This window comes from Camelus bactrianus, chromosome 13, assembly GCF_048773025.1.
Source record: "Camelus bactrianus isolate YW-2024 breed Bactrian camel chromosome 13, ASM4877302v1, whole genome shotgun sequence".
NCBI lineage: Eukaryota > Metazoa > Chordata > Mammalia > Artiodactyla > Camelidae > Camelus > Camelus bactrianus.
This window is the reverse complement of record NC_133551.1, coordinates 50990377-51015356: the sequence shown is the minus strand read 5'-3', so window position 1 is coordinate 51015356 and position 24980 is coordinate 50990377. Positions and strand designations below refer to the sequence as shown.

Here is a 24980-nt window from a genome sequence, read left to right as displayed (position 1 = left end):
GCACGATCTCTTTTAATTATGCTCATCTTATTCTTGGGGACCACACCCTGCACGCCGGGAGGAAGGACTCCCAAACCGCAAGGCGGAGGCTACCGCGGGGCGGAGGCTTCCGCGCGGCCCTAGACCTGACCATCTATGGTCACAGAGTTCACCGAACAAACAGGAAGTGGGGCGAGCTTCCACCTTCCCAGCCCCCGGGCAGAGCAAGCAAGGCGGCGGCAGGCAGGCCCGGAAGCCGGGTCTGGGCCGACGCACCACTGCCGACGCCCTCCCCACACTCAGCCGCCGCAGGTCCTCCCGGAAAGTAGTCCAGACCAATGGCCTCCCACGTCACAAACGGGGAAACCGAGGTATGCACGCCCAGAGGGAGGCGGAGCTTAGCTTTGATCCCCACGGAGAGTGGATTGCCGCCCGGGCTTCCCACCCTCAAAATCCGACCCCCTAGTCCCTCTAGGACCCCTTCCTGACGGCTATGAAAAGGGACCGGCCTTTGCCACTGCGGCCAAACTGATGGGAGAATTAGCCACTCATCTGTCCTCCTTCTGCGGGGGTGGAGCTTAGCCAGTAATTTCGGCCCTTCATTGGCCCAGGCGATTCCGGCTCCTACAGTTGGCAGAGGGGCGCGGCCTAGCTTTGAGCACGCCCCACTGTCGCTCCCGCCTTGGGGGCGGGGCTCTTTCCCAGGTGCTTCTCTCCCGCGGGGATTCTCTCTCTCCGGGGAGGTGACTAGGGGGCGGAGTTACGAGTGGGGCGTCCAGACTTCCTCCCCTTCCCTACTCTGGCCCGGCGCTTCAGCCGGCCTTTCATTTCCGGTGGGGGTGCCGCGCCCAGTGAGGGCCCGGAAGTGGGTCGCGCGAAGATTGCTGGGCGGTTCTTGCCGGAAGTGGAGGGCGGCTGTTCGCTGTCCGGAGGTGAGGCAGAACTCTGAGGTGAGTGTGCGGGGCTGGATAGGGACTGGGGTCCGCTTCGCGGCCCACTGGCCCCTGGCGTTGTTAGTGTCTCTTTGGCCTAGGCGCGTGCGGTAAGCCCTCCCGAGGGGGCCGGCGCAAAGGCCCTCAGGCCGACCCCGGATCCTGGGCGCGGTCTTTTGAGGTGGGGCCAGGGTGAGCAAGCTGAGCCCGGCTCCACTAAGGAGTTCCCCTCCACTGGATTTCACGGTTCTGGCTTCAGCCTAAACGGAGGCCTGATTCCTAAGGTGCCCTGACTGAAAGGAACCTTTGAGACCTTAAGAGTCTTTCCTATCCCTAGTCTCGCCCCCACTGCTCGGATGGGTAAATTGATCCTGGAGAGACGAGGCTTGTCTAAGATCTTACAGCGAGTGAGGGAAACAATTGGCATCTAGACCTCAGTTCCTTAATTTACCAGTCCCAGATCCTACCCCCGTTCATTTCCCAGGAACCTCTCTCTCTACCTTGGAGTGGTCTTCGGTAGGTGTCATCTCCAGGGCTATCGCAGGGCTACCCGCTGCGTGAAGCTTTTTTAAAAAATACAGCCTTTTCGGAATGCCTGGGGAGTTTTTATTTTTGTTTTTGTTTTTTAAGAGAGGGGCAAATCTTTTTATTTGCAATCAGATAGCCTCCCCTTTCTCCTAGACGGTAGCTCTTAACCTGAAAAGCTGGGTTAACTTTTTTGAAGGTGTTGCGTACTTCTGGACGTGATACCAGTTGGCTCAGTTTGGCCTGGCCCCACACTGCTAAGCATCGGTAGCCATAGGTGCTTTATTTAACTTCCTTGAGCCTCATTTTTCTCATCTTTGAAGTGAGGATCTCTGCTTACCTGGCAGGATTAAATTCAGTGTAACAAATTGTGTTTATTTTGTGTCAGGCACTCCTGCCACATCCAGGGAATGCAGAAACAGAACAAGACAAACCCTGCCCTCATGGAGCTGACGGTGTTTGCAGGGAGTTTTAAGTCATTGTAAACGTGATGAGTGTTAGGAAAGCACAGGGTGCTGTGGAAGTGTGTAACCAGGGGCTCAGGAAAATCTCTTCTGCAGGAGCAGAGTTTAAGATGAATTTTGCAGGATGGCTAGCTCAATGAGAGGATGAGAAACTTTTAAGGCAAAGGTTGTCAGTTGAAGCTCTTTGTAGGGATCCCTGTTCAAGTAAAAAATAGGGGGCAGCCCAGCACATTCATCATTTACCAATCACTTATTGAGTCCTTAATATGTGAGGCATATATTAAATGAGGCACTTGGCCCTGGTGGCTAAGAATACAGTAGTTCTTACAGAGTGGAGGAGGTGGCAGACAAGTAAATCGGGGGTGGCTTACAGTGTCATAGTGCACTGTGTGAGCACAGGGATATGAGAGGTGGAATACCTGGGCCACTTTTCCAGGCTTTGGGGAGGAAATGGGAGGCTAAGTCTTGCAGGATTTATTTAGCTAGATGATGAATCTGGAAAAGGGATTTCTAGCCAGAGAGTCCAAATGCAAGGACATGGAGATCTGGTCATGTGAAAGACCATGACTGGAATTCCAGTAATGTTTGGAGAAGTGGAGGAAGTGGGTAGTGGTGGGATCAAATGTGAAGGACCTTGTAAACCATGCTGAGGAATTTGGAGCTTACCCCGAAAGCTGTGGGGAGGCTTTGAAGGCCCTTATGTAGAAAAATGATGTGGTCAGTTAAGTTTTAGTTTAGTCTGTCAAGTGGAAAGGAATATAATGGGGTAAGTATATCAGTGTTTGGAAGCTTGAATGTGGCTTGAACCAAGACAATGAGAATGGGAAGGAGGGGAGGGATCAGATTTGAGCAATATTAAAAAGCTGGAATCCGTAGAGTTGGAGGCTGATTGTTTATGGGTATGAAAAACTAGGAGTAGTCTAGGACAATTGTCTGGTTTTCTGGTTTAGGGAACTAGGTAGTACCATTCACTAAGACAGGTAATGTGATAGAAGGGTTAAGTTGGAGAGGCGACATAGAAAGAAAGTGAATTCTGGACATACTTAGTTTGAGTTGTTTGCAGCACACCCAGGCAAAGATGTCTAATAAAGTATCCCAACTAGAAGAAACAGCAAGAGCAAAGATGGGGAGGCAGGAGAGCACTTGTATTGTTCAGTGAAGTACTGGGGCTTGGATTTTATAGCAGAAGGTAAGACCAGAAAGAAAGGTAGATGCTACCAGGTTGTAACGATGCTTTTGATGCCTTGTTTGAATGCCTTTGGCTTTTATTCTGTGGTTGGCAGTTTGTTAATTGAGTTGCTGCCATCCAGCATAAAGAAATTTCTGTAGGAATTTCCCACCTTTTTCTTCCCCAGAAATACTTCATCAATCAGATGGACATAATTTATGTTTTGGAGGAGTTTAAATTAAATGGTAGCAGTGAAAATACTTTTGTCAAGGACAACCTGTCATGCAAACCAAAAGTGGTCGTATTGTTAAGATTCAGCGAGTGTATTTTTGCTTTGAGGAAGTTAGCTGTTTAGTTTGTAAAATGTTTCCAACATGAAGAGTGATCTTTTTTTCACTTTTTTTCTTGATTAGAGATACATTTGTTTAGTTGCTGTATTTTTTTAACTAGGGACTGAGCCTTTAAAAAGTGACTTCCTCCTTTCAGTTTTCTGTGAAGCGTGGTGAGTCAAAGATGCATTTTACTTAAACAAGCAAATGCAGTGTCACTGGAAGTTGAACCCTCTGGCTTGAAATTTAATCCTGAGATTTGAAATCTGAGGATCATCAAGCCATATCTTAGCCAGTCTTAGTGATTATTCCTTTGACTTGTCATCATTTGTTTCTTTCTTTGCTTTCTACTAAGCTGGCTTTCATACCTATACTTGAGCTTCTCTACCACAATCGGACTAGTCTTTTGTAAAGAACCATTTTCATCTTGTTAACCCTTCAGTGGCTTCATTTTCCTAAAGAATCAAGTCTAAACTCTATTATCCAATTTACAAAGTTCTCCACATCAGATCCTTATCTTAGTTTTCGTTGGGTGGTACAGCTTGACATTCTAATTTAGAAAGCCCTAAACTATTACATTAGCATTTTATTTGTACCTCTTGTACTTACCTTTTGCTCATTATTACATTAGAACAGGGTTTTTCAACCTGGACATAATTGACATTTTGGGCCAGATAATTCTTTGTGTTGTCCTGTGCATTATAGGATTTCAGCAGTATCCCTGGCCTCTACCCTTTAGATGCCAGTGGCACTCCCTCAGTTGTGAGAACCAAAAATGTCTTCAGGCATTGCCTGATGTCTCCTAAAGGACAAAATTGCCCTGATCGAGAACAGTGCATAAGAAAGTATCGTATCTATGATTGTGCAGTATCTTCTCTCTCCAACTCAGTTCTCTGAGGGCAGGTGCCACGGCCGTCGCACGGCCGTCGCTAGCATGGCAGATGGCATGTAATAAGCACTGGGTACCTTACAGTGAATGAATCCTGGGTTTCATTGAGACATCAAGAATTATTGTTCATTCAGGGAATTCCTGGGTGGTCCTTGAAGGAGGAGGACTTGCCTTTTTTTTTCTCCTCAGAGGATGTGATCATAATAGAGAAAGGCCATTGCTTAGGCACTTACTGGAAGCAAGGTTTCTGTTAGTTGACTGTGCAAGTCAGCAGATTTATATTTCCCCTATACTGGGGATATTTAAATTCCTGTTTTGTTTGCTTATATTTAGACAGCTTGGTTTAGTGGGCAGGTATTATTACTTTTTTTTTTTCCCAAGTAACTAAGGACTGAGTTTTTTTTTTTATTGAAGTGTAGTTGATTTACAATGTTGTGTGATTATCATGTATTTTAAATTGCATACAGTTTATGATATTAGTACTCAACGTTTATTTTGACTGATAAAATTGTTATGCAATCGACCTTTGAATAACATGGATTTGAACTGCACGGGTCCACTTATACAGGCAGATGTGGAGGGCTGACTGTAAAGTTATTCTAGGATCTCCCACTGCACTGAGGGCCAGTGCTCATACCACTGCATTGTTCAAGGATTGACTGTAGTTTCATCACATCTTTAAATTAATGCAGCTATAGCATTCACCATGAAACTATTTCTTCTTGATATACCATCATGTAAACCTAATAAAAATTATCAAAGCTCAAAAAATACTCCTCAGCTACAATGCAGCTTTGTTTGCCTTGTATTACCAGACTTGTGGTGTCAAATTTTTCCATTTGACTGGAAAATAGTTATAGTTGAAATGTTTAATGGAAGAAATGAGTTTGCTTTTTTGTTTGTTTTTTGGGTTTTTTCCTCCTGAGGTTATTAAAATTCCTATACTTAAGCTAATTATAGACTTACAGTCACGGATCTTTTCATATCTCTAGCTGTAGCTGAATCATGGCTAGGGACAAATGGCATCCTTGAATCTATCTTTATGTATGAGAATGGGAACTGCCGTTCTGTTTAAAGCTGCTACCAATTTAAATCAATCCTTATACAATGTAAAAGATGCCTGCTGAATGTTCTTATGCTGTTGTTAGTCTTCATTATATTCCTGGAGTTTCAGATAGAGGACCATGTTTAAGGAGGCAACAGGAGACAAGTGCTAATATTGGGTTGGATTCTTTCCCTCCCTATAAACAGGCCTTTCATTCTCTTTTAATCTAAACCTCAGGTGTCAGTGACTCAGGCACTAAATGTCATTGGTTTCGTCAGCGAAACCAAATGCTTGGGGAAGAACAGTGGCTCCTGATTTGGGTTAGATTTAGATGACATCTTTACTGGGGCAAAGTACTGTTCTTTGGTTTCTGTGTCATATTAGCCAACTTGTAAGTATCCTGTTAGCATGTCTAAGTTTTGCTTTGTAACATGTTAGAGCCTAGTGATAAGAATTTGTATTGTTAGTTTAGTGATAGCTTAGGTGAGATATCCAAGTGGAACTGTTTTGTTTGTTTTTTATTATAAAGAAATTATATAACTGTGTTTAAAAAACGTTTGGAAAACAGCGGGAAATTATTCAAAACTCCATCCCTTGAATGTGACAAATACTGTAAATTTTGTGTTCTTTTCGAGTCTCTTCCTACAGTGCATTTAGCTATTCTCCTTTACTTAGAAGTGTAAATTAACATTGCAAGTGAACAGCTTCATGCCTATCACTTTTCCCGAGTCAGGACTGCTTTCTTAGAATAACTTTTCAGGAACAGAATTACAAAGTAAAGACCAATGAAGCATTTTAAAGCAGATTAGTTTGGGCTACCATAGTATACAGGGTGACTTGTATGGTTACTTTTTTTTTTTTTTTTCCAATTTTACTTAAGGGTATGACTTAGAGGAACAACTACCAAAGTAGAAAACATTTCAATCATAGTGACTTCCTAGAGTGGAAATTCATTCCTCTGCCTTCATTGCCTAGTGAGAAGAGGCAAGAACTGCAGGAGTAACCTGGTTCCATTTACATCTGAATGACAGGCAGGAAGAATTGGGTTGTTTGAGTTGTTAGAATGATGAGCCTATGAAGCAGCTTTGGCAGGAATCACTGACCATTTCTGATTTTTCTTGGTTTCAAACCACAAAAGAAATTGCTGGAGAATCAAGCTCATGGTTTTTTTTTGCTCTGCATGATATCCCTCCAAAAGCCTATCTGTGCTCATGACTATGACATTTCCTTGCTGATGACTTGTAAACATCGCTCTCCAGCCTTGATCCTTCCCCACACTTTATTTCTATTTACTGTACATTTCCACTTGGAAGCTTCATCTTCTATTCAAACTGTGTATTCAAAACTGACCTCATCTTGCCTTAACTAGAACATGCCAGAAACCTATTTTGGCTATGGTGTCATTATTCTCTTACACCCCTGGATTTGCAACTCTGGAATCATCTTTCACTCCCTTCTCTGAATGCTACTGTACTCAGAAGTCAGTACCACACAGTTAATACTTGTTCTGTATTTAATGCTCACTTGTTTTGTGTGACCTCCAAGGGCAGAACCAAGACCAGTGGGTGGAAGTTGCAGGGAGACTGATTTTGCCTCCATATAAGGAAGAACTTTTAAATACTTTGAGCTGTGTGACTGGAATGGGCTGCCTCTAGAAATCTTGGGTTCTCTACACTGAAGATATTTGAACAGAGGCTATCTGACTAATTGCTGAGAACGTACAAAGGTCTGTTCTGGTGTCAGATTGTGATTTTACAAGGTGATTTCTAGACTCTTCCTAATCCTGAGAGCCAGTAATTCAGTGGAAGGTAGCTCTGTCTCTCCTGCTAGACTCCCTCGGCAGAAAAACTGTTTCACTATTATTAATTCATGTACTTGTTACCTCAAAGTGATTATTTTTTTCTTTGCAATATCAGAAATATTTTTTGTCACAGCACTTACTTTACAGCTAGATGAACAGCTTTCAACATAACCTAGACCCTGATATTGCCCCTCTTTTCCCGAATCCCATTCTGTCAGACAGTACTTGTAAAAATTTTGCTTTTATCATATTATGCCTTCACTCAGAACCCTTTAATAGCTTCACATTTATCACAACATCAAATTCAAATACTGCCTGGCTTTCAGTGCCCTCCATAACTTTTAACCCAGCTTGCTTATTTCCCGTGATACCGTGTGGGGTAACCTACTCACATGTTCTGTACATAGCCTTCGTGGTCTCTCTTTGCTTTTGATTGCTCTGGAATCTCTTTCTGTTTTTTCTTTTACCTTTTCCATCAAAATGCCTCAGTTCCCTCCTGAAACCTCCCGAGACAATCTCTAGTCCTCATTGATTTCTTCTGAACTCTCCAAGCATGTAGTCATTTATATTGTATAATTCAGGACCATACTGCATTCCGCAAAATAAAAACTCCCAACATACTGTTTGATACTTTAACTTTCCACAATCCAAATGAAGTTATGTAATCTCTAACAGGACTTTTTTAAAAAAGTATTTAATATTTATTACATTGGCATTTCATTTGTGTTGTGTTGGCCTTCCCAGTAACAGTGAAAGCTTCTGGAGGGTAGAGACCATGGGTCTTTTATTTCTTTAGTAGCTGACACAATACTGAGCACTATCATGTTATGAGCATCTTCTGTGTGCCAGGTTTTTCCAGGTGCTGCACGTTGTATCTGTGTGTTTGTGTGTGTGTATAGTGGGGTGGTTGGGGGAGTGGGACAGGGAGAATGGATAAATTCCTATGCTCCTAGAACCTAGCACACAGTATGCAGTGATAACATTTTACATTTGAACTGCATTTTAAGGTTCCCAAAGTGACTACTCATCTGTAAAATCAACTTCATTGATCCCTCCATCTCTGCGTGCTAGGTGATTATCCTAAAGTTACACAGTTAATACGTGGCAGAGTTGGGACTCAGACCTTGGTCTCCTGAATCCTAGTTTTATTTAGGCTTGGATAATTAGGACTACCTCTCTTTCTGAAGCCTTTATGATGAATGCTTACATAGTTGGGAATCTGTACATTCATTTATGGAGGCTTGCATGTAGTTCTTGGCTGTTGTCAATCAGAAATGACAAGGAGCAAGATTAGGCAAGATTAGAGCTATAGTTTTCTGCTCTGGCAATTCTGTATTCTTGGGAAAAGCCTTATTTTAAATATCAGCCATCTATCCTGAATGTGAAAAAATATTGGCTCCCGTGGAGAAAATTGAGAGCAGAGAAATCGAAAGCTGCTAATAATGTGACTAAAGACACCATAAAGAGGCCTCAAACCCACAGTGCTGTGCTCAGCAAACAGTGGATGCTGGATGCTGTGATGAACCTCTAGTCACTTAATTGCTTAAAAGCCATGCGGAGTGATGGGAAGAGCCTCAGAAAATTTGTGCTCAAGGCATAGGTTCTCTCCGCATTGGTTGTTTGATACCTGGCAAGCTTTTAAACTTCTGTCAGTTTCTTCATTCTAAACATGGGGATCAGTATCTTTATAATATACCTCACAGAATTATTTTAATTCCCAAAAGAAGCAACAGTTCGATAATGTGGTGCACTTACAACTATAAGGGAGTTTTGTTTTTAATTAATATTATATCATCTAATAAACAGTATTATCTTCCTTATGGTACTTGGTTTGAAGATCTCTGTGTCAATGTAATTTGTGTCCAAGAAGGCAGCATTTATTTGAAAGATGGGAATGTTTGTTAGATCCAAAAACAAGCAAAAAGAAATTGTTTAAGAAAGGAAAAAAACCCCCACACTTTCCCCCAAATTTGACACAGGGGCAGCCAGACTTGTGTTGAGGGGAGAGGGTAAAGGCCCTTATTTATTAATTTTTTCAAGGACCCTTATTGATCTACCGTATTTATAGTACCTACCACATTGATAGTACTGGAATTACAAAGGCAGGACACTGTCTTTGCCTTAGGGTGACAAATTGCCTATTGGCTATTAAAAGATTTTAAACCAGTATGTTAAATGTGTGGTAGAGATAAGTACAAAATGAAATGTTTTGGGCGCACATACTGGAAATGCTTCTCGTGAGGGGTAGGGGTGATACCTTAGTTGAGACTCAATGAACAATAGGAATTCTGAAGAGGGGGCAGATTGAGAAGGAAAAGCATACTAAACTGGAAAAGCTTCCTAGGAGAGGTGATACCTTAGCTGAACCTGAAAAAAGGCTGTAGGAGTTATGAAACAAGGAGCAGATTGGGAAGGGAAAGGAGCCAAGCAGAGTGGTAGCATTGTAAAGGCTCAAAAGTGAGAGAAAGCATAACTCTTTCTGGAAAATGCAAGTATTTCTGGGTTGTTGTAGTGTGTTGAGCAAAGGTATGGTAAGAAATAAAACTGGCGGAATGGTGGAAAATAAAGCAGGGCCCTATCATGGAAACCCTTGTTTGGACTTTACTCTGAATCACTGTGGTAATAATGGAGAATAGATAAAGAGGGTGTATTACTGGAATTAAAGGAGACAAGTGAAAAGGTTATTGCAGTAATCTAGGCAAAGTCATGATGAGCGAAGTTTTATCAATCCGGATGAAGACAAGGGGCATCTATTTATGAGATGTGCAAGGTAGAGCCTATTTTGATGGCTGATGAGGTTAATAAGATAATTTAGTTAATGTTTATAGAATCCTAACTATTTTTCAGGACTGAACCAAGCACTTCTACATGTATTTCCTTATTTATTCTCACTATAGCCTTTTGAATTTTACATTGTTGTTGTCTCTTACAAATAAGGAAGCTGAGGTTCAGAAAGTTTGGTAACACTCGGTCACAGAGCCAGTGAGTGTCATTATTCAAACTCCCAATCTATCTGACTTCTCTAAACAACAACGCTCTTAACCGCTGTGCTGTTCTGCTTGACTCTTTCCACGTTACTATCTTGATCAATCAGGTGATTGCTGGTAGTGCTGGATTACTGAGACAGTGAGGGGGAGCCGTATCAGGAGAGATGAGTTCTGTTTTGGACATTACAGTTAGAGATGGTTTGGGGACATCCAGGTAGAGATACCTAGATGGAAGCTGGATCTGAAATTCTGAATCCCAGAAGAATGGCATGAGTTGGAATATACTGCTCTGGGAGTTGTTAGTCTGTAGGTGGTTGTGGTGGTATCACTCAGTAAGTGGACTGGATGGCAATGCGATAATGGCAGTTGACAGCTTTGGAGTGGACATGACCACCTAAAGGATGAATATACGTACACAGAGAGTAAGCCAAAGTGTGTCCTTTGGTCCCTTCAGGCATTCTTTCTCACAGCATCTCATATTTCACTCCACCCCCACCGAAAACAAAAAACTAGATTCTGTTCACCTATATTTGATTAGTGGTAGAATGAGATTAGCTCTGATAGCTACATTGTCCTTTTTCATTCTGCTAAAGTTAAATAGCAGAACTGTATCTTGTTTTAGCATTGATAGGTTACAAGTACAAGTGAAAGATGGGAAAAAAAGGAACCAAAATCCCATGAAGCTGTATTATTAAGCTTTTATGATTGGTAAGTGTTCACCAACCCTGGCAGCCTTTAGAGACACTTGTACTGTGTTACCATGTTAACACTGGCCTCAAACTGTAGCATCCATTATGTATGAAGGAACATGTTTTATAACAGAATGGGTGGTATCTGTTAATGGGAGGTAGCTTGGGAGTTTATTGCGTTCACTGCCTTGTTCCCTGGGATTTACAGAACTGTTGGATTATATGAGTCTGTCCCGGGATAGAACCCAGAAAGAACAGGACAGCAGTTTGGATACTCAGGCGATCATGCCCTAATATGAGGGAGAGTATATTGGATGCTTCTAGTCTGCTCCATAGTCTGTTCCATATGTGAGCGGAGATTTGGAGGCTTCTGCTACTTCTCCAGGCCACGGAATGGAAAGGTTTATTTGGTTCACATTCTCTGTTTTCCCTTTGATTGTCTTTTAAACAACATTCTCTGGTAGAGAGATCAGGCCCTGAGAGTCTGTACACAGAATAGAATGGACAGGAATTATATTGTCTTCCTTACTTTATTTTGTGAGTTGCTTATCTCTTCCACATGGAAGACAACGTGTTAAATTGAGATATTCTGGCATGTCATCATCTTTGGGGGAATTATAATTGCTGTGGTCATTTTAGGTGGCTTCAAGGAAGTTAAGTTCATTTGACTTCAGTTACCTGAACTAATTAATGCTTTGAGATGAAATCTCTCCAAGTCAAGTCTTTGATTGAAACTTCACTGAGTGATTTTTATGAGATTGCTTATAGTCTTAAGCACTTTATGTCAATGTATATTGATAACATTAACACTTATTTATGTGTATTTGTGGGTAATGTTCAGAACCCTTGTCCCTCTAGAGTTGTGGGATACTATACTTCAGGTTCATTAACTTCATAAATATTTATTGAACACCTTCTACCTGCCAGGTAGGGGTCTAGATGGTCGAGTGTAATAGGGAACAGGCCAGAGAAGGTCCCTTCTCTTTTGTACCTTACTTTCTTTAGGATATTAGCCATTGAATGAGGCTATTCAGATAAGTTAGTGCCTGCGATAGAGCTATAACAAGCTCTCCTGGATGTGTCTGTTCTTCTTTGTACATATCCAGATCCTGCTTAGCCTCATTTGAAGCCTGGCTCAGTTGGCAGCTTCTCCATGATATCCTTATCTGATTCTTCCAGCTGACATATTCTTCCCCTCTCTGAAAGGCTTTGTTATTCTGTCTGCAACTTACGTCACTTAACTTTTTTTCTACTTGTTTTATAGTTGTTAGTACACATGTAAAGTCTCTTCCATTAGACTATAAGTTATAGGGGGCAGGATAAATTTCCTGCTCATCTTGGTTTTGGGCATGCCACATGTAGGTAGTGAGATGTTATAGGAGAAAACACTGAACTTAGAGCCAGAAGGCTTGAATTTGAATGCTGCCTTCCCTACTAGCTAACTGTAACTATAGGCGAATCATTTAACTTCACTGAAATTGTTTCCTATCTTTGAGAGTCTAGTAATTATCCGTCCATTCCTAAATAGTTGTTGAGAGGCTCAAACTGAGATAATATATGTGACTGTACTTGGCAAATTCTAAATTCTTACACTAGTATTTATTCGGTGATATCATAGTAAATATTCAGTAAGTATTTGAATGAGTAAGCATTTGCTTTCAGTGAACACTGTTTTCAGGATGGTTCTTTTGCTTGATGAGGTCTCTATGATTTTGCAAATATGCTAGATTATTTTCCATTTCATTTTACTATAAAGTGATTCTGTTTCTCAGGATTGGTATCCCCTTCACCTCCAGGGCATTCTGATTTTTCTCCTTAGGTCCTATGTAATATTAAAACAACAAATGACATTGATCTGTTTCAGCAGGTGCTACATTATGGCTGACATGCAAAATCTGGTAGAAAGATTGGAGAGAGTGGTGGGCCGGCTGGAGGCAGTGTCCAGTGCCTCTGACATGCACTGTGGGTATGGAGACAGTGCTGCAAAAGGTAAGCAGTATACAAGCCAGCAGAATACTTTGAGTGAAGACTTGGTGCCTTGGCCTGATGTTTTTCCATCACAGTTTATTCTCTACTTTGGAGCTAACTTCTTTAAATGTTTAATCTAGAAAGTTCATCGCCTGTAATTCACATTGCTTTGAACAGATAAAGGAGGAAGTGACTTGTGCAGGGAGGTTTGTGGTTATTTTAACACTAGAACTTCCTGCTTGTGTGATATTTCCTGTTCTTTCTTTAGCAGAATGACTTAAAGTCAGATGATAAGTGATATTAAAATTCCTCTCTCCAGATGATTGGCAAATTGGCCATTTTGCATGTATACCAATTGAATCATAGAATGTTGGTGCTAAAAGGAACCTTTAGGGCTCATTTTGTTTATTTTCATTCTATTGATAAAAAAAATTAAATTCAGAGAGAAAAGGAGACTTAGCCAGTGTCACACAAGCACCAGTGGTGGTGCTAGAACTAGAATGCAAGCTCCTGACCCCAGCCTTCTGTTTACTGTGTTACCTTGCCTTTTTGAGTTCATATGGAAGAGCCTTTAACAAGTCACCTTTCTTTTTTTTGTTGTTTTTTCTTTTTCTTTTTTTCCAGTTGAAGTACAGTCAGTAACAATGTGTCAGTTTCTGGTGTACAGCATAATGTCTGAGTCATGCATATGCATACATATTTTTTCATATTCTTTTTCATTAAAGGTTATTACAAGATATTGAATATAGATCCCTGTGCTATACAGAAGAAACTTATTTTTTTAATATATTTTTATGTATAGTGGCTAACGTTTGCAAATCTCAGACTCCCAAATTTATCCCTTCCCACCCCCTTTTCCCAGTAACCATAACCCAGTAAGAGAAAGAAAAATACCATGTGATATCACTTATATGTGGAATCTTAAAAAAAAAAAAGGAAAAGCAAGGACTCTAAGGAACTCATCTATAAAACAGAAATAGACTAGCAGACATAATAAACAAATCACCTTTCTGACGTGTCACTGATTCTTTGTGGTATGTCTGTCTTTAGCAGGAGCGGCTCCTTATGTGCAAGCTTTTGACTCACTGCTGGCCGGTCCTGTAGCAGAGTACCTCAGGATCAGCAAAGAGATTGGGGGAGATGTGCAGAAACACGTAAGGAAATTTTACCCTTTTTTGCCTCTTTCAAGGACTAGTTGCTTTCTTCAAATCCTACTCATCCTTGGTATAAGATCCCCTTGAGGGGCTCCTGGCTCCTTCTCTTTTACCTGTACTGAGGAGCTCAGTTCTTGCACTGGAACGGCTTCTCAGATTTTTCCAGGCCCGCTGCTTTTATCATGTATTCTACATGGGCTTCTTTTATACAGATAGCTGGCTTGGTGCATAAAACATGGCTCGATTCATCTTTGTAGTGAGAACATGCTACCAGTCTGATCCCAGCATGTTACATAACCAAGCCTGGGCTGGCTTATTCAAAGGAATCATTATTATGACTTAGCATTATAAAACTATGCTTGGCAGTAATGCTAGAACTATGCTAATGTGAGTTATTTTCACACTTAGCCCACAGTGAGAATATGAAGTAGGCGATGACAGGTGCCTCTCCACCCACCTCCCTTCATGTGCTGCTACCCACGTTGTCACTGGCACCCCACACTTTGCCTCCCTCTTTAGGACTCAAAACCTTCCTGCTAATCTTCTAAGTGATCTTTTGTAAGCAATAACCATAATTAGGATTTTCCTGACCCTTCAGCAAAACTGATTTCTTGATCTTTGGAAGATCTATTTGGAGCTTCTTACGTACCATCTGTTGGCATTGGTGTTAACTCTAGAGAGTGGGACTGGGACTTAAGTAAGAGTGTGGGGGCTTGCAGTTTTACTTTATATAGTACATAACATTTGAAAAGGTTCTAAAACATGTATCACTGTTATATTTTAAAAATACAAATTCAGAAAAAACATGACTTCAATTGGAATTTTTGTATTTGGTAGTGCTTATAGCTTCATATTTCTTAGCCTCTTTTGACCATGACCCTCAGTAAGAAATACATATATGTAACTAAGATAAAAGTTCCACAAAATACTACCATGCTACTTACATTGCACTTTGGACGGGGGATGGATAATTTCAAGTTGATGTACTGTACTCATTGTTTTATTTTTTTCTATTCACTTAATAAAGGGTTGTTTACAGGGTGGCAAAGTTGATACAATTATCTGTGTCCTAGTCCAACATTTGAAAATTAGCTTTAACCAAAAGTAGTAAATGCCTTGAGAATTTGAGGCATAAATTTAGGCTTTTGCTTTTACTCCTGCCTCTAGTTTTTGAGAACAGTTTTTTTGTTTGTTTTGTGATGAGAGGTAGGAGGGATTTTTCAATGCACTTCATATTGCACTGCACGTGCAGTTGCTAACTTTACTTCATCAAAAGCTAGCCCGAATTATCTTCATTGCCAATTCTGGATATATATCCCTGATTATTTCCAACAGGAACAGTGGTATGTGTAATTCTGCTATCAGTGCCTGGAATCTGGAATACTTGAAATCTACATGAAGTGCGTGGGTTGCTACCAGAGTACATAGAAGTGGAGGTTTCATATTATTCTTATCAAGACTTCTCCAGTTGTAAAGTGACATCGATAGCTGATTCTTCTCTGTTCCTCTCCTTTCCAGGCAGAGATGGTCCACACAGGTCTGAAGTTGGAGAGAGCTCTCTTGGTTACAGCCTCTCAGTGCCAGCAGCCAGCAGGCGTAAGTTCACTACTAGTGGGTTTCATTTTGGTTTGATGTGCCGGACAAGTTGAGTGCTTTGTGCTAGGCTATCACAACAGGCTAAGATAGCCCTACCAGGCTTATGTACGTTCACATCAAGTCCTACAGGGTGAGTCAGATTTTAAGCGCCACTCTGGGAATGTGCCATTGAGTATTTATTTATTGGGCTCTACTGGCTTTTTTTTTCCCCCTGTCATTTTACTCAGGACTATGGTTACTTTGGGTCTTTGCTGCTTCTCTCAATAGACAATCTTTTAAAAAATTTTTTAGCCTCTTGGCTAAGACCAAATTCATCATATTGTCCCCTAAGCCCTTTGGGTCACAGTGAGAGGTTCTCTTGCTCCACTGTGGGTGGGCTTAGTAAGGCTGCTGGGGAGATCCTGAGACTCCTGCAGTACTGCTTCTCTCCTCACCTTTCAGAGGTTTAGGATCTCTCTTTAACTTTACTCCTACCTCAGAATTTTATGCTGCCAAAGTATGAAAATGAATTAGAGAAAATTTAGATTTTTCTTGGAGCCAAACATTTTAGTTCTGTTTCTTCTTTTGTTTTTTTCCTAGGCAGGGGGATAATACAATAAGTCTTCCTGCTAACGCCGTGTTAAAACCCATGGGGTGGGAGAGCATAGCTTAGTGGGAGGGTATAATTCCTTAGTGGTAGAGTGTGTGCCTAGCATGCACAAGGTCCTGGGTTCAATCCCCAGCACTTCTACTAAAAAAAAAAAAAAAAGAAGAAATAAAAACCTAATAACCCCTCAAAAAAACAAAAACAAAAACCTTTGAACCCTCAGCATGCCTAAATAATGTAAAAATAGCGTAAGGTAATGTTAAATATGTTAAACTCTAATTCTTAAGCTGTCTTGAAAGGTTAAAGCATTTTGTCTTAACGTTTTTTTCAACCTCACACTTTCCACAACAAATCAGGCAGCTGAGTCACTATTATATTCCCCTTGCTTAGATCGGGGATTGGCAGACTGCAGCCTACAGGGCAAATCTGGCCCACCACCTATTTTGTAAATGAAGTTTTTTTGGAACACAGCCATGCCCATTGTTTTAAGTACTGTCTGTTGCTGCTTTGTGCGCTGCAATGGCAGGGCTGAGAAGTAGCAACACAGACTGTATGGCCTACAGAGCCTGAAATGTTTATGGTCTGACTCTGACTTTACAGGAAGTTTGCCAATTCCTGCTGTAGACTATTCTCATGCTAAGATCTGAGAATTGAGATTTTCAGGAAACTGAGTTTCCGGACGAAGGATGAAAACAGAAACATAAAATTCATCCATTTTGCTAAGCTGTTTGCTCAAATGCCAAGCCTCGTAATTGCATTTGATTCAGCAGATATCTTCTCAGCAGCTGCTATGTGGGCTAGCAATGTGTTGAGGGCTGGAGGATTATAAAAGAGGGCTAAGACAAAGCCCTTGTCTTTGAAGAGTTAATAAGAAAGTAAAACATGTTTACATGGGCCCATTAATAAATCGTGCCGGGTGTAATAAGGTTCCAAAATTGGTTATGCTGACGATAAATGCTGTAGGAGGCCCCTGTACTGGGGTTGGAAGGCTGTTCCTCATGAAGCAGAGGGGCACATGGATATATGAAAAAAGGAGCCCATCATGAGTTAAGGCTCAGCAGTGAACTGGTATCTCCTGTTAGTGGGACAGAGAAGAAACTAGTGGCTGAAGTGGTGGAATTGTGTGGTACAGCTGGAGTAGGGGTCTTGATCAGGAAGAATCACAAAATCCAGCCTGAGGAGTTGGAACTCTGTGAGGAGAGTGAGATGATGAGCAGTATTGTAGCATATGCATCTGTGCCAAACGAGTGTAGGGTTCGAGTTCTCATTGTAGTTCATGAAGAATTCTTGCCTTCAGGATCAGAGTTGGGCAACACATAAAGCTTTTATAGAAAGACGCTAACCTGACTCTTTTCCTGCATCTTTTTCTAGAATAAACTTTCTGACTTGCTGGCACCCATCTCTGAGCAGATCCAAGAAGTGATAACCTTTCGGGAGAAGAACCGAGACAGCAAGTTGTTCAATCACCTGTCAGCGATCAGCGAAAGTATCCAGGCCCTGGGTTGGGTGGCTATGGTGAGCAGAGCAGCTTCCATGGGAAGGAAGGGACAGAATGAAAGAGGTCAGGAGGTATGACTGGAGAGGCCCCAGGTCACTGTCACTGTCACTTCTCTTTTTCTAGGCTCCCACGCCTGGTCCCTATGTGAAGGAAATGAATGACACTGCCATGTTTTATACAAACCGAGTCCTCAAGGAGTACAGAGATGTGTAAGTCCAGCCTGTCTGCAAGGGGTAAAGGAAGCACCCAGCTGGTTACTTGCTGGAGAAGCGCTTTGGGTTAAGTTAAGGCTGTCCTTGGCTGCTATGTTGGTTCTACTCTCTTAAGGCTGATTTTTGGAAAATTTGATAGATATTGTCTCATAGAAGCTGCATTTGCAAGCAGGAAGTGTTTCTGCTTCCACTTCTGCTTATTCTCCAGCGTTGGTAGAGGCCTTTTGAAAAGTCTTCTAATCCTTACCCTCCCAGGTTTAGGAGATTTTGCTGGAGATAAAAATGGATGAATGCCCTTTAATTTGCCTGTGTAGACAAGATTTTATTGCTTTATTGAAAACTTCTACCTGGCCTAGTGGCAAAAGATTTGGTAAGATTCACTTGGAAATAACCTTGACTGTTCATGTGGTCAGGGAAAGCAAGAGGAATGCTGCCTGGCCAGTACAGGTATTGCATCAGGGAGGTCATTGTACATCCAACTACACGTGTCCACCAGGGCTGACTTCTCCGTTACTGGTTTTGAGCTGGAGTGACTGCAAGCAGCCATTACTCAGCTGCATAACTATCTAGAACCTTTATTCACCCCGTCCGTTACCAGTCAACCAACATTTGTTGAGTAACTACTCTGTGAAGGAATAAACCTTCATGTGGGTGAAATATGTCCCAGAACATGAAGGAGCTCCTTGATCCTTCCAGTAACCTGGAATTAAGCATCACAGTATTTTGATTATATTACATAATTTACTTGAGGAAATTAGGTTTAATGCTAAATAACCATATAGTCTTCTAGCTAATAATATATAAGAAGAGAGGAGACTTGAACCATAGTGCAGTGCTGTTTCTATAATTTAATACAGATTATTTCCTCCTAAAGGGAAGTTTTTTTAGTTTTTCAGGTGGAGGGCATGTTTGACATAAGGCACTATGCTATAAGGCAGTTGAATTTCTTGGAGTTCTAGAGTTCCTCAGTGATGCTCAAGAGATCTCTACCATGGCTTCATGTATAGAATGTTTGCTTTTATCAGTTTTATATATTAGGTTCTGTCTAAGAACTTTTCTATTTTGAAAAAAGTTTTGCTACTTAAAAAGTTTGAAGAATGCTGTTATAAGAGATAGAAAGAAATATAACATAGAGTCCTTATGTGAATGGACTTTGGTCTAATTAGGGTAGGGGATTGGTTAAAAAAAAAAAAAGAAAAGAAAAACTCAATTATGATAGAAAAACTGCCACTGAGCAGAGCCTAAGAAACACCACAGGCAGGAGGATGTGCGCTGACAGATAGGAGGGTTTCTGGAATCACTCTAGTAATGTACCTGACTGCCTGTGATGAGCTCTTCTTTAATTCTCACAGGGATAAGAAGCATGTGGACTGGGTCAAAGCTTACTTGAGTATATGGACAGAGCTGCAGGCTTACATTAAGGAGTTCCATACCACTGGACTGGCCTGGAGCAAAACGGTTAGTGAGTCCTCCTTCCCTCCCTCTACCCCTCTAGGATTGGATCTACAGGTTTCTTAGACTTTAGTGCTACCAAGGTCCAAGAAGGAATGCTGGTCTTTTCAGTGGAGGATAGAAAACAAAAATGAGAGAAGGAAAGGGGAAAAAAGAAAAGAATAAAAAAACAAGGGTCAGAAAAGAAATACTTCTATTCAGTGTCAGTCAGCATGGGTCAGGAACAGTGACTGGGCTGGAGGGGAGATATATGAATGAGTTACATTATTATCCCAACCCTCAAGAAGCTTAAACATAATAGATACAAAACCCCAATACAAATCACCAAGCTAAATGCTATACAATAAAGAGACACACTACAGAGTATGAAGAAGAGAAGAATGATGCTCACTGGGAGAGTCTGTACTTTCAAGGAGGTATACTCTGATCTAAAACTTTTCAGGAATAGAACAGAGGTGGGAGAAATGGGATTGACTAGCAAACAGCAAAGTTTAAACAAAGTAAATGCAGAATAAATGTAGAGATTGGTTATCTGGCTTCAGTAAGGAGAGAGAGTCACATTTTTAGGAGGAAAGGCTGGAAAGGAAGACTTTTAGACTTTGTAATAGGTAATAAGTAACTATCATAGGTATTTGAGCAAGACAGTGATAATGATCAGATTTGTCCTTAAAAGAATCTTAGTATATAGGTTTAGGGTAAGGGTTTATGCTCAGAGTATGAAAGTGCTCATGGTGCTAGGGGCCAGTACAAAAGAGTTTACAGGAGGTGTAACCAAAATCATAGAATGATTTAATGAGATTGATTTAATGAGATTGAGGGGCTTGAAAGATGCAAGGAAGACTGAACAGTCAAGTTTGGATGGTCTCACTGAAATAGAGACATGGGGGTGATTGTACAGGTGGGGGAGCAGGTGGGGATGGTGAAATCAATCTTGGACTTGGTGAGTCTGAGGTACTGGTAACAAACTAAGTAGATTTTTAGAACTATAGGTTTAGAGCTGGAATTAGGTAAAGGTCACGGGAAAAATGTGAAGGTTGAAAAACGGAGCTGAGTTGGATCCTTAGAAAGGCTGAAAAGGAATGAGGCCAAATTGGGTGTGGCTAGGGAGCATTCATCATTGCATCAAGGGCTGGAGTGGGTACCCCATTATCTTGGACACATTTAGGACCCTGTTAGGGCTAGTATAGAGGGGAGGAAAGGCTGTTACCTTCGCTTATTGTTCCAGGGGCCTGTGGCAAAAGAACTCAGTGGACTGCCGTCTGGACCCTCTGCTGGATCGGGTCCTCCTCCCCCACCACCAGGCCCACCTCCCCCCCCAGTCCCCACCAGTTCAGGCTCAGATGACTCTGCTTCACGCTCAGCACTGTTTGCGCAGATTAATCAGGGGGAGAGCATCACACATGGTAAGTAAATACTTTAGCAAGAAGAGTTGGTACAGTAAGTTGTTTTGGCAAGAACTTACCAGTCTGTAAACCAGAACCATGGTTTGTATATGGGAGAATTCATTTGGAGTGTCACGTTCCTTCAGGTTGCCTAAAGGGACAGCAAAGCTGGCTGAAATGCAATTTGAAAATACGTGATTATAACTGGGGGAAGCCCTCCTCCCATAGGAAAGTGATTTACTGTTAAGGGGCATGCACCCTCTTGTGCCAAGGCATGGTACCAGCACTTTTCCCCAGAGCTTTTTCCATGTTACCACATAGTCTCTTTGGGAAGTCATCGTGGAGGGGGTGGTCAGCTTCCTCAGAGGATGTATCTTAGTCATGGAAAATTTGCATAAGAATGACCTAATGTTGGTATAGAGAAAGTAGACACCCTTCCTTATACACAGTAAGTAGAAGTCTAAATTATACAGCACTCTTCTAGGAATCTACCTATAAAAATACTGAAAGAACAAGCTTTATACCTTGTTATTTATAGTAGCTAAAAATGGTGTAACAACATATATCCCACTTTAAGAAGTGGTTAACTGTGGCATGTTCCTCCTGACAGAATATTGTGCAGCCATTAAATCTTTTTCTGCAGTGAACTATGCAGTGTTTAGGGGGGAAAAAAACTATAACCACAAGGAGTGGTAGAGCTGAAAGGCCAGCATTGGTTGTAAAGATTGGGCCGTGTTCCAGAGCAAGGTGTGTGTCAGCCTGCTGAGGGCAATTATGGAATGTTTTCCCTAAAAAAAAGATATTTTTAGAAACTAAGTTAACATGAGAAAATTTTTATTTGTGTTAATTGGTTAAAGCACATTTCTTCACTGTGTATGCTTATATCTAAATAAAAAACAACTATGAATAGAAAAATTACTTGGAGGAAAGTTTCAAATGCTAACACTGATTGGAGGTGGTAGGTTAGCTGTGAGTGAGGTTTTTTTCTTTTACCAAATTTTCTGTATTATCACCTATTTTTCTTCCTCTGTTGCTTTATAAACTGCACACCTATTTTGTGAGTATATATTTGGTGTGTATCTTTGTAGATCTTTCTCTTGTATTTACATACTCATCCCCCTCCATACACACATATCCCACGTTTTATTTTTTTTTAGTAGAACTTTATAATTTAACCTTGGGGTAGAAGAGAAATAAAAGTGCTTCTTCAAAGCTGCATGTGAGAGAAATCTTAAAGGCTCTGGTTTTTAGCTTTGAATTTTTTGTTAAGGGTCAGTTTAACTTCTGATAGCAGAGGTCGTGCATTACCTCAGCCCAAAGCCCTGGTATGAAGGGCAGGAACAAGGCAGCTGTTGTTTTTACAGCCCTGAAACATGTATCTGATGACATGAAGACTCACAAGAACCCTGCCTTGAAGGCTCAGAGTGGTCCAGTACGAAGTGGCCCCAAACCATTCTCTGCATCTAAACCAGGAATCAGCCCATCTCCCAAACCACCCACAAAGAAGGAGCCAGCCCTACTTGAACTGGAGGGCAAAAAGTGGAGAGTGGTAAGTTTAAAATGTCAGGACTGGGGGAACAAGGAGTGGGGACAAAGTGGTTAAATGTAGCACAGCCAAATGAGCGCAGGGTTCTGGCTTAGACTGCAAGAATGAAAATTTGGGATCGTCTGTTTTTGGGGGTGGTGTGTACTTAGTGATAAGATTCCTAAAAGGGGTATCTCTTTAACAGGAAAATCAGGAGAATGTTTCCAACCTGGTGATAGATGGCACGGAGCTGAAACAGGTGGCTTACATATTCAAGTGTGTCAACTCGACATTGCAAATCAAGGGCAAAATTAACTCCATTACAGTAGGTGAGTTCTTGTTGTTGGCCTAGGCAGGCTCTGTCCTAGGGCTTGAGAGGGCTGGAACCATGCCTACCCTATTCCTTGAGATTCTTAAATATATTACTTTCCTTTAAAGTTATACTGCTGACCTGCTCCCTTTCTTCTCCTAGATAATTGTAAGAAACTTGGGCTGGTGTTCGATGACGTGGTGGGCATTGTGGAGATAATCAATAGTAAGGATGTCAAAGTTCAGGTAACTTGATATTTTGGCTCCTTCCTTTGGTCCCTGAGCAATTAATTGAAAGAGACATAGCCGACCCACAGATGTTGCTGTGGTGGGAATCTGACTCTACAGAGTCTGTAAGCTGAGCTGCTTTGGATGTGGCAGGAAAGGAACTGGCCCTTATAGTGAGCTCTTTCCAGCCCCTGTCCCCACCTGCCCCTGGGATCCAGTATCTGCTGTACACCTGAGTTTGCACGTAGTTGCTGAATCACGTGGAACAGTGAAAGCTTTCCCACAGCTTACTGTTCTCCCAGCTGCTGGGACTCAGTGCTCTTGGTTTCCCCTGCAGGTAATGGGTAAAGTGCCAACCATTTCCATCAACAAAACAGATGGCTGCCACGTTTACCTGAGCAAGAATTCCCTGGATTGTGAGATAGTCAGTGCCAAATCTTCTGAGATGAATGTCCTCATTCCTACAGATGGCGGTGACTTTGTAAGTTTCTCGATCTCTTTAGTAGGATGATCTAAAAACAGAAGGAACTGAAGACTTCTTGCCTTGGAGAAAGCTAGGTGGACATTCTACACCAAGTGGGTCAGACCCAGCAATGCACACCTCAAGCACACAGAAGTGTGAGGGAGTCCCATGAAGCAGACCCCCGAAGGAGGGCGGTTTCTGCCTTTCTTAGGCTGAGCAGATGTGCAGGGGAGTAAAAAGGAATGGGACTGAGTCACAGTACCCAGTTGAGCTGGTGTTGTGCAGCCATACACGTTCCCATGTATGCCTCATAGGTTTTAAGTCTGTCCAGGATCACCTACGTCTGTCTAGCTTTGGAGCCGTTCTCATTCCTACACTGTGGGGCTCCTTCGCTGTGTCAGTGGTGGGGGTCCTGGTGTATGAGATGTGGCACTGCTGGTGTGCTGCCAGTTACAGAGGAGTGCTTCTCCAGCTGGCTTCAGCTTCTCTCATTCACATCCTACTTGTTCTCAGGGTTTAGTGCAAGCAAGCATTGGGAGCAAAGTGTAAGATCTTTCACTCCAACATATCATTTAGCTCAGGTTTAAATTAAACCTGTTGTTTCTTTATTTACAGAATGAGTTCCCAGTCCCTGAGCAGTTCAAGACCCTATGGAATGGGCAGAAGTTGGTCACCACAGTGACAGAAATTGCTGGATAAGCGAAGTGCCACTGGGTTCTTTGCCCTCTTACAGTGGGATAAATCTGTATTGAGACAGTTCTTTTCTAGATTTCCTCTACCTTTCTGCTCTTAAACTGCTTCTCTGCTTTGAGAAGCACAGCTACCTGCCTTCACTGAAATATACCTCAGGCTGAGATTTGGGGTGGGATAGCAGGTCAGTTGATCTTCCGCAGGAAGGTACAGCTTTTCCATATCAGCTCAACCACATCACCAGTCCATTCTTAAAGAACTGCAGACCAGGACAGGTGTGTTTTCACTTTCAGCCTTTGACCAACAAATAGTCTTTTGAGAAGAATAAAGCAGTCCCCAGGAATTAACAGGTCAGGATGTTCACACAAGCTAACAAAAACCAATCTTTTTCTAACAATGAGCATGAAGGTAGCAGAATCTGCTGTGATTCTAGTTGGTTCTTCTAACTAAACTAATTTTTACCATTGACAAATGAGGCAACGGTTGCACAGGACCAAAAGCTGAAGCTTGGCCACCCAGCATTCCAAGCAAAACAGTTTCCTCTGAGCATTCCTTTCCTCCTCCTCCATCCTGCATCTGCCCAAATCTGAGACAGTAGCTTCTCCTGCGTCAGCTGCTGTGGCGGTGCCCTGCACCCAGGCCAGTTAGAGGAGTCCTGAATCCTTTCTCTCTCTGTGGTCCCTGCTCAGCACCTTCCTTCAGGGATGACTTGAGAGAGAAGAAAAAGGAAAAACACACCATTCCTAGGCACCTGCCTGCCTTCTCTCCTTCCACGCTAGGTGCCTGTCCTCCATCTTCTCTGTCTCCTCTGCCCTGTCGTGCTCAACAGCTTTTGGCTTATCTGGGCACCTGAACAGAGGACTAAAATCTCCACTGCAGGTTGGTTTGAGGTCTTATCTAAGAATCTTGCACAGCATTGCTAATGTAAATTTCAGTTTTTCCCTCTAGGACAAACACTTTACCAAAATATGCAACTTTTCTTGGTGGGAAGAGAGATTGTCCTGTGACTTCCACCCATTTCCTGAGGCCTGTGGAAATAAACCTTTATGTACTTAAAGTTATACAGAAAATAGAATAAAATTAATACCAAACTCGCGTAGTATTTACCT

At 41.9% G+C, this 24980-nt stretch overlaps 1 protein-coding gene across 8 annotated transcripts; it reads left to right on the top strand.

The window, feature by feature from the left end:
- The first annotated feature begins 182 nt into the window (after positions 1 to 182).
- Positions 183 to 24966, top strand: CAP1 (cyclase associated actin cytoskeleton regulatory protein 1). Of its 8 annotated transcripts, none has more exons than XM_045520277.2 (13): positions 183 to 350; positions 12676 to 12797; positions 13830 to 13930; positions 15449 to 15526; positions 17484 to 17627; positions 17734 to 17819; positions 19175 to 19280; positions 20500 to 20677; positions 22021 to 22205; positions 22387 to 22510; positions 22654 to 22736; positions 23056 to 23199; positions 23797 to 24966. In XM_045520277.2, the coding sequence occupies exons 2-13, from the start codon at positions 12686 to 12688 to the stop codon at positions 23878 to 23880; spliced, it is 1425 nt and encodes a 474-aa protein (XP_045376233.2). In that variant the 5' UTR covers positions 183 to 350; positions 12676 to 12685; the 3' UTR covers positions 23881 to 24966. The 8 variants fall into 8 exon arrangements, with proteins under 8 accessions (XP_045376233.2, XP_010958114.2, XP_074232837.1 ...); XM_010959812.3 differs by having other exon boundaries at positions 13827 to 13930; XM_074376736.1 differs by having other exon boundaries at positions 12673 to 12797.
- Positions 24967 to 24980: the final 14 nt, after the last annotated feature.

Coding starts and splice junctions, on each gene's coding strand:
- CAP1 (XM_010959812.3), top strand. CDS start 12,686: ATGGCTGACATGCAAAATCTGGTAGAAAGATTGGAGAGAGTGGTGGGC. Junction 17,820..19,174: donor CTCAAGGAGTACAGAGATGT/GTAAGTCCAGCC, acceptor TAATTCTCACAG/GGATAAGAAGCATGTGGACT. Junction 23,200..23,796: donor CTACAGATGGCGGTGACTTT/GTAAGTTTCTCG, acceptor CTTTATTTACAG/AATGAGTTCCCAGTCCCTGA.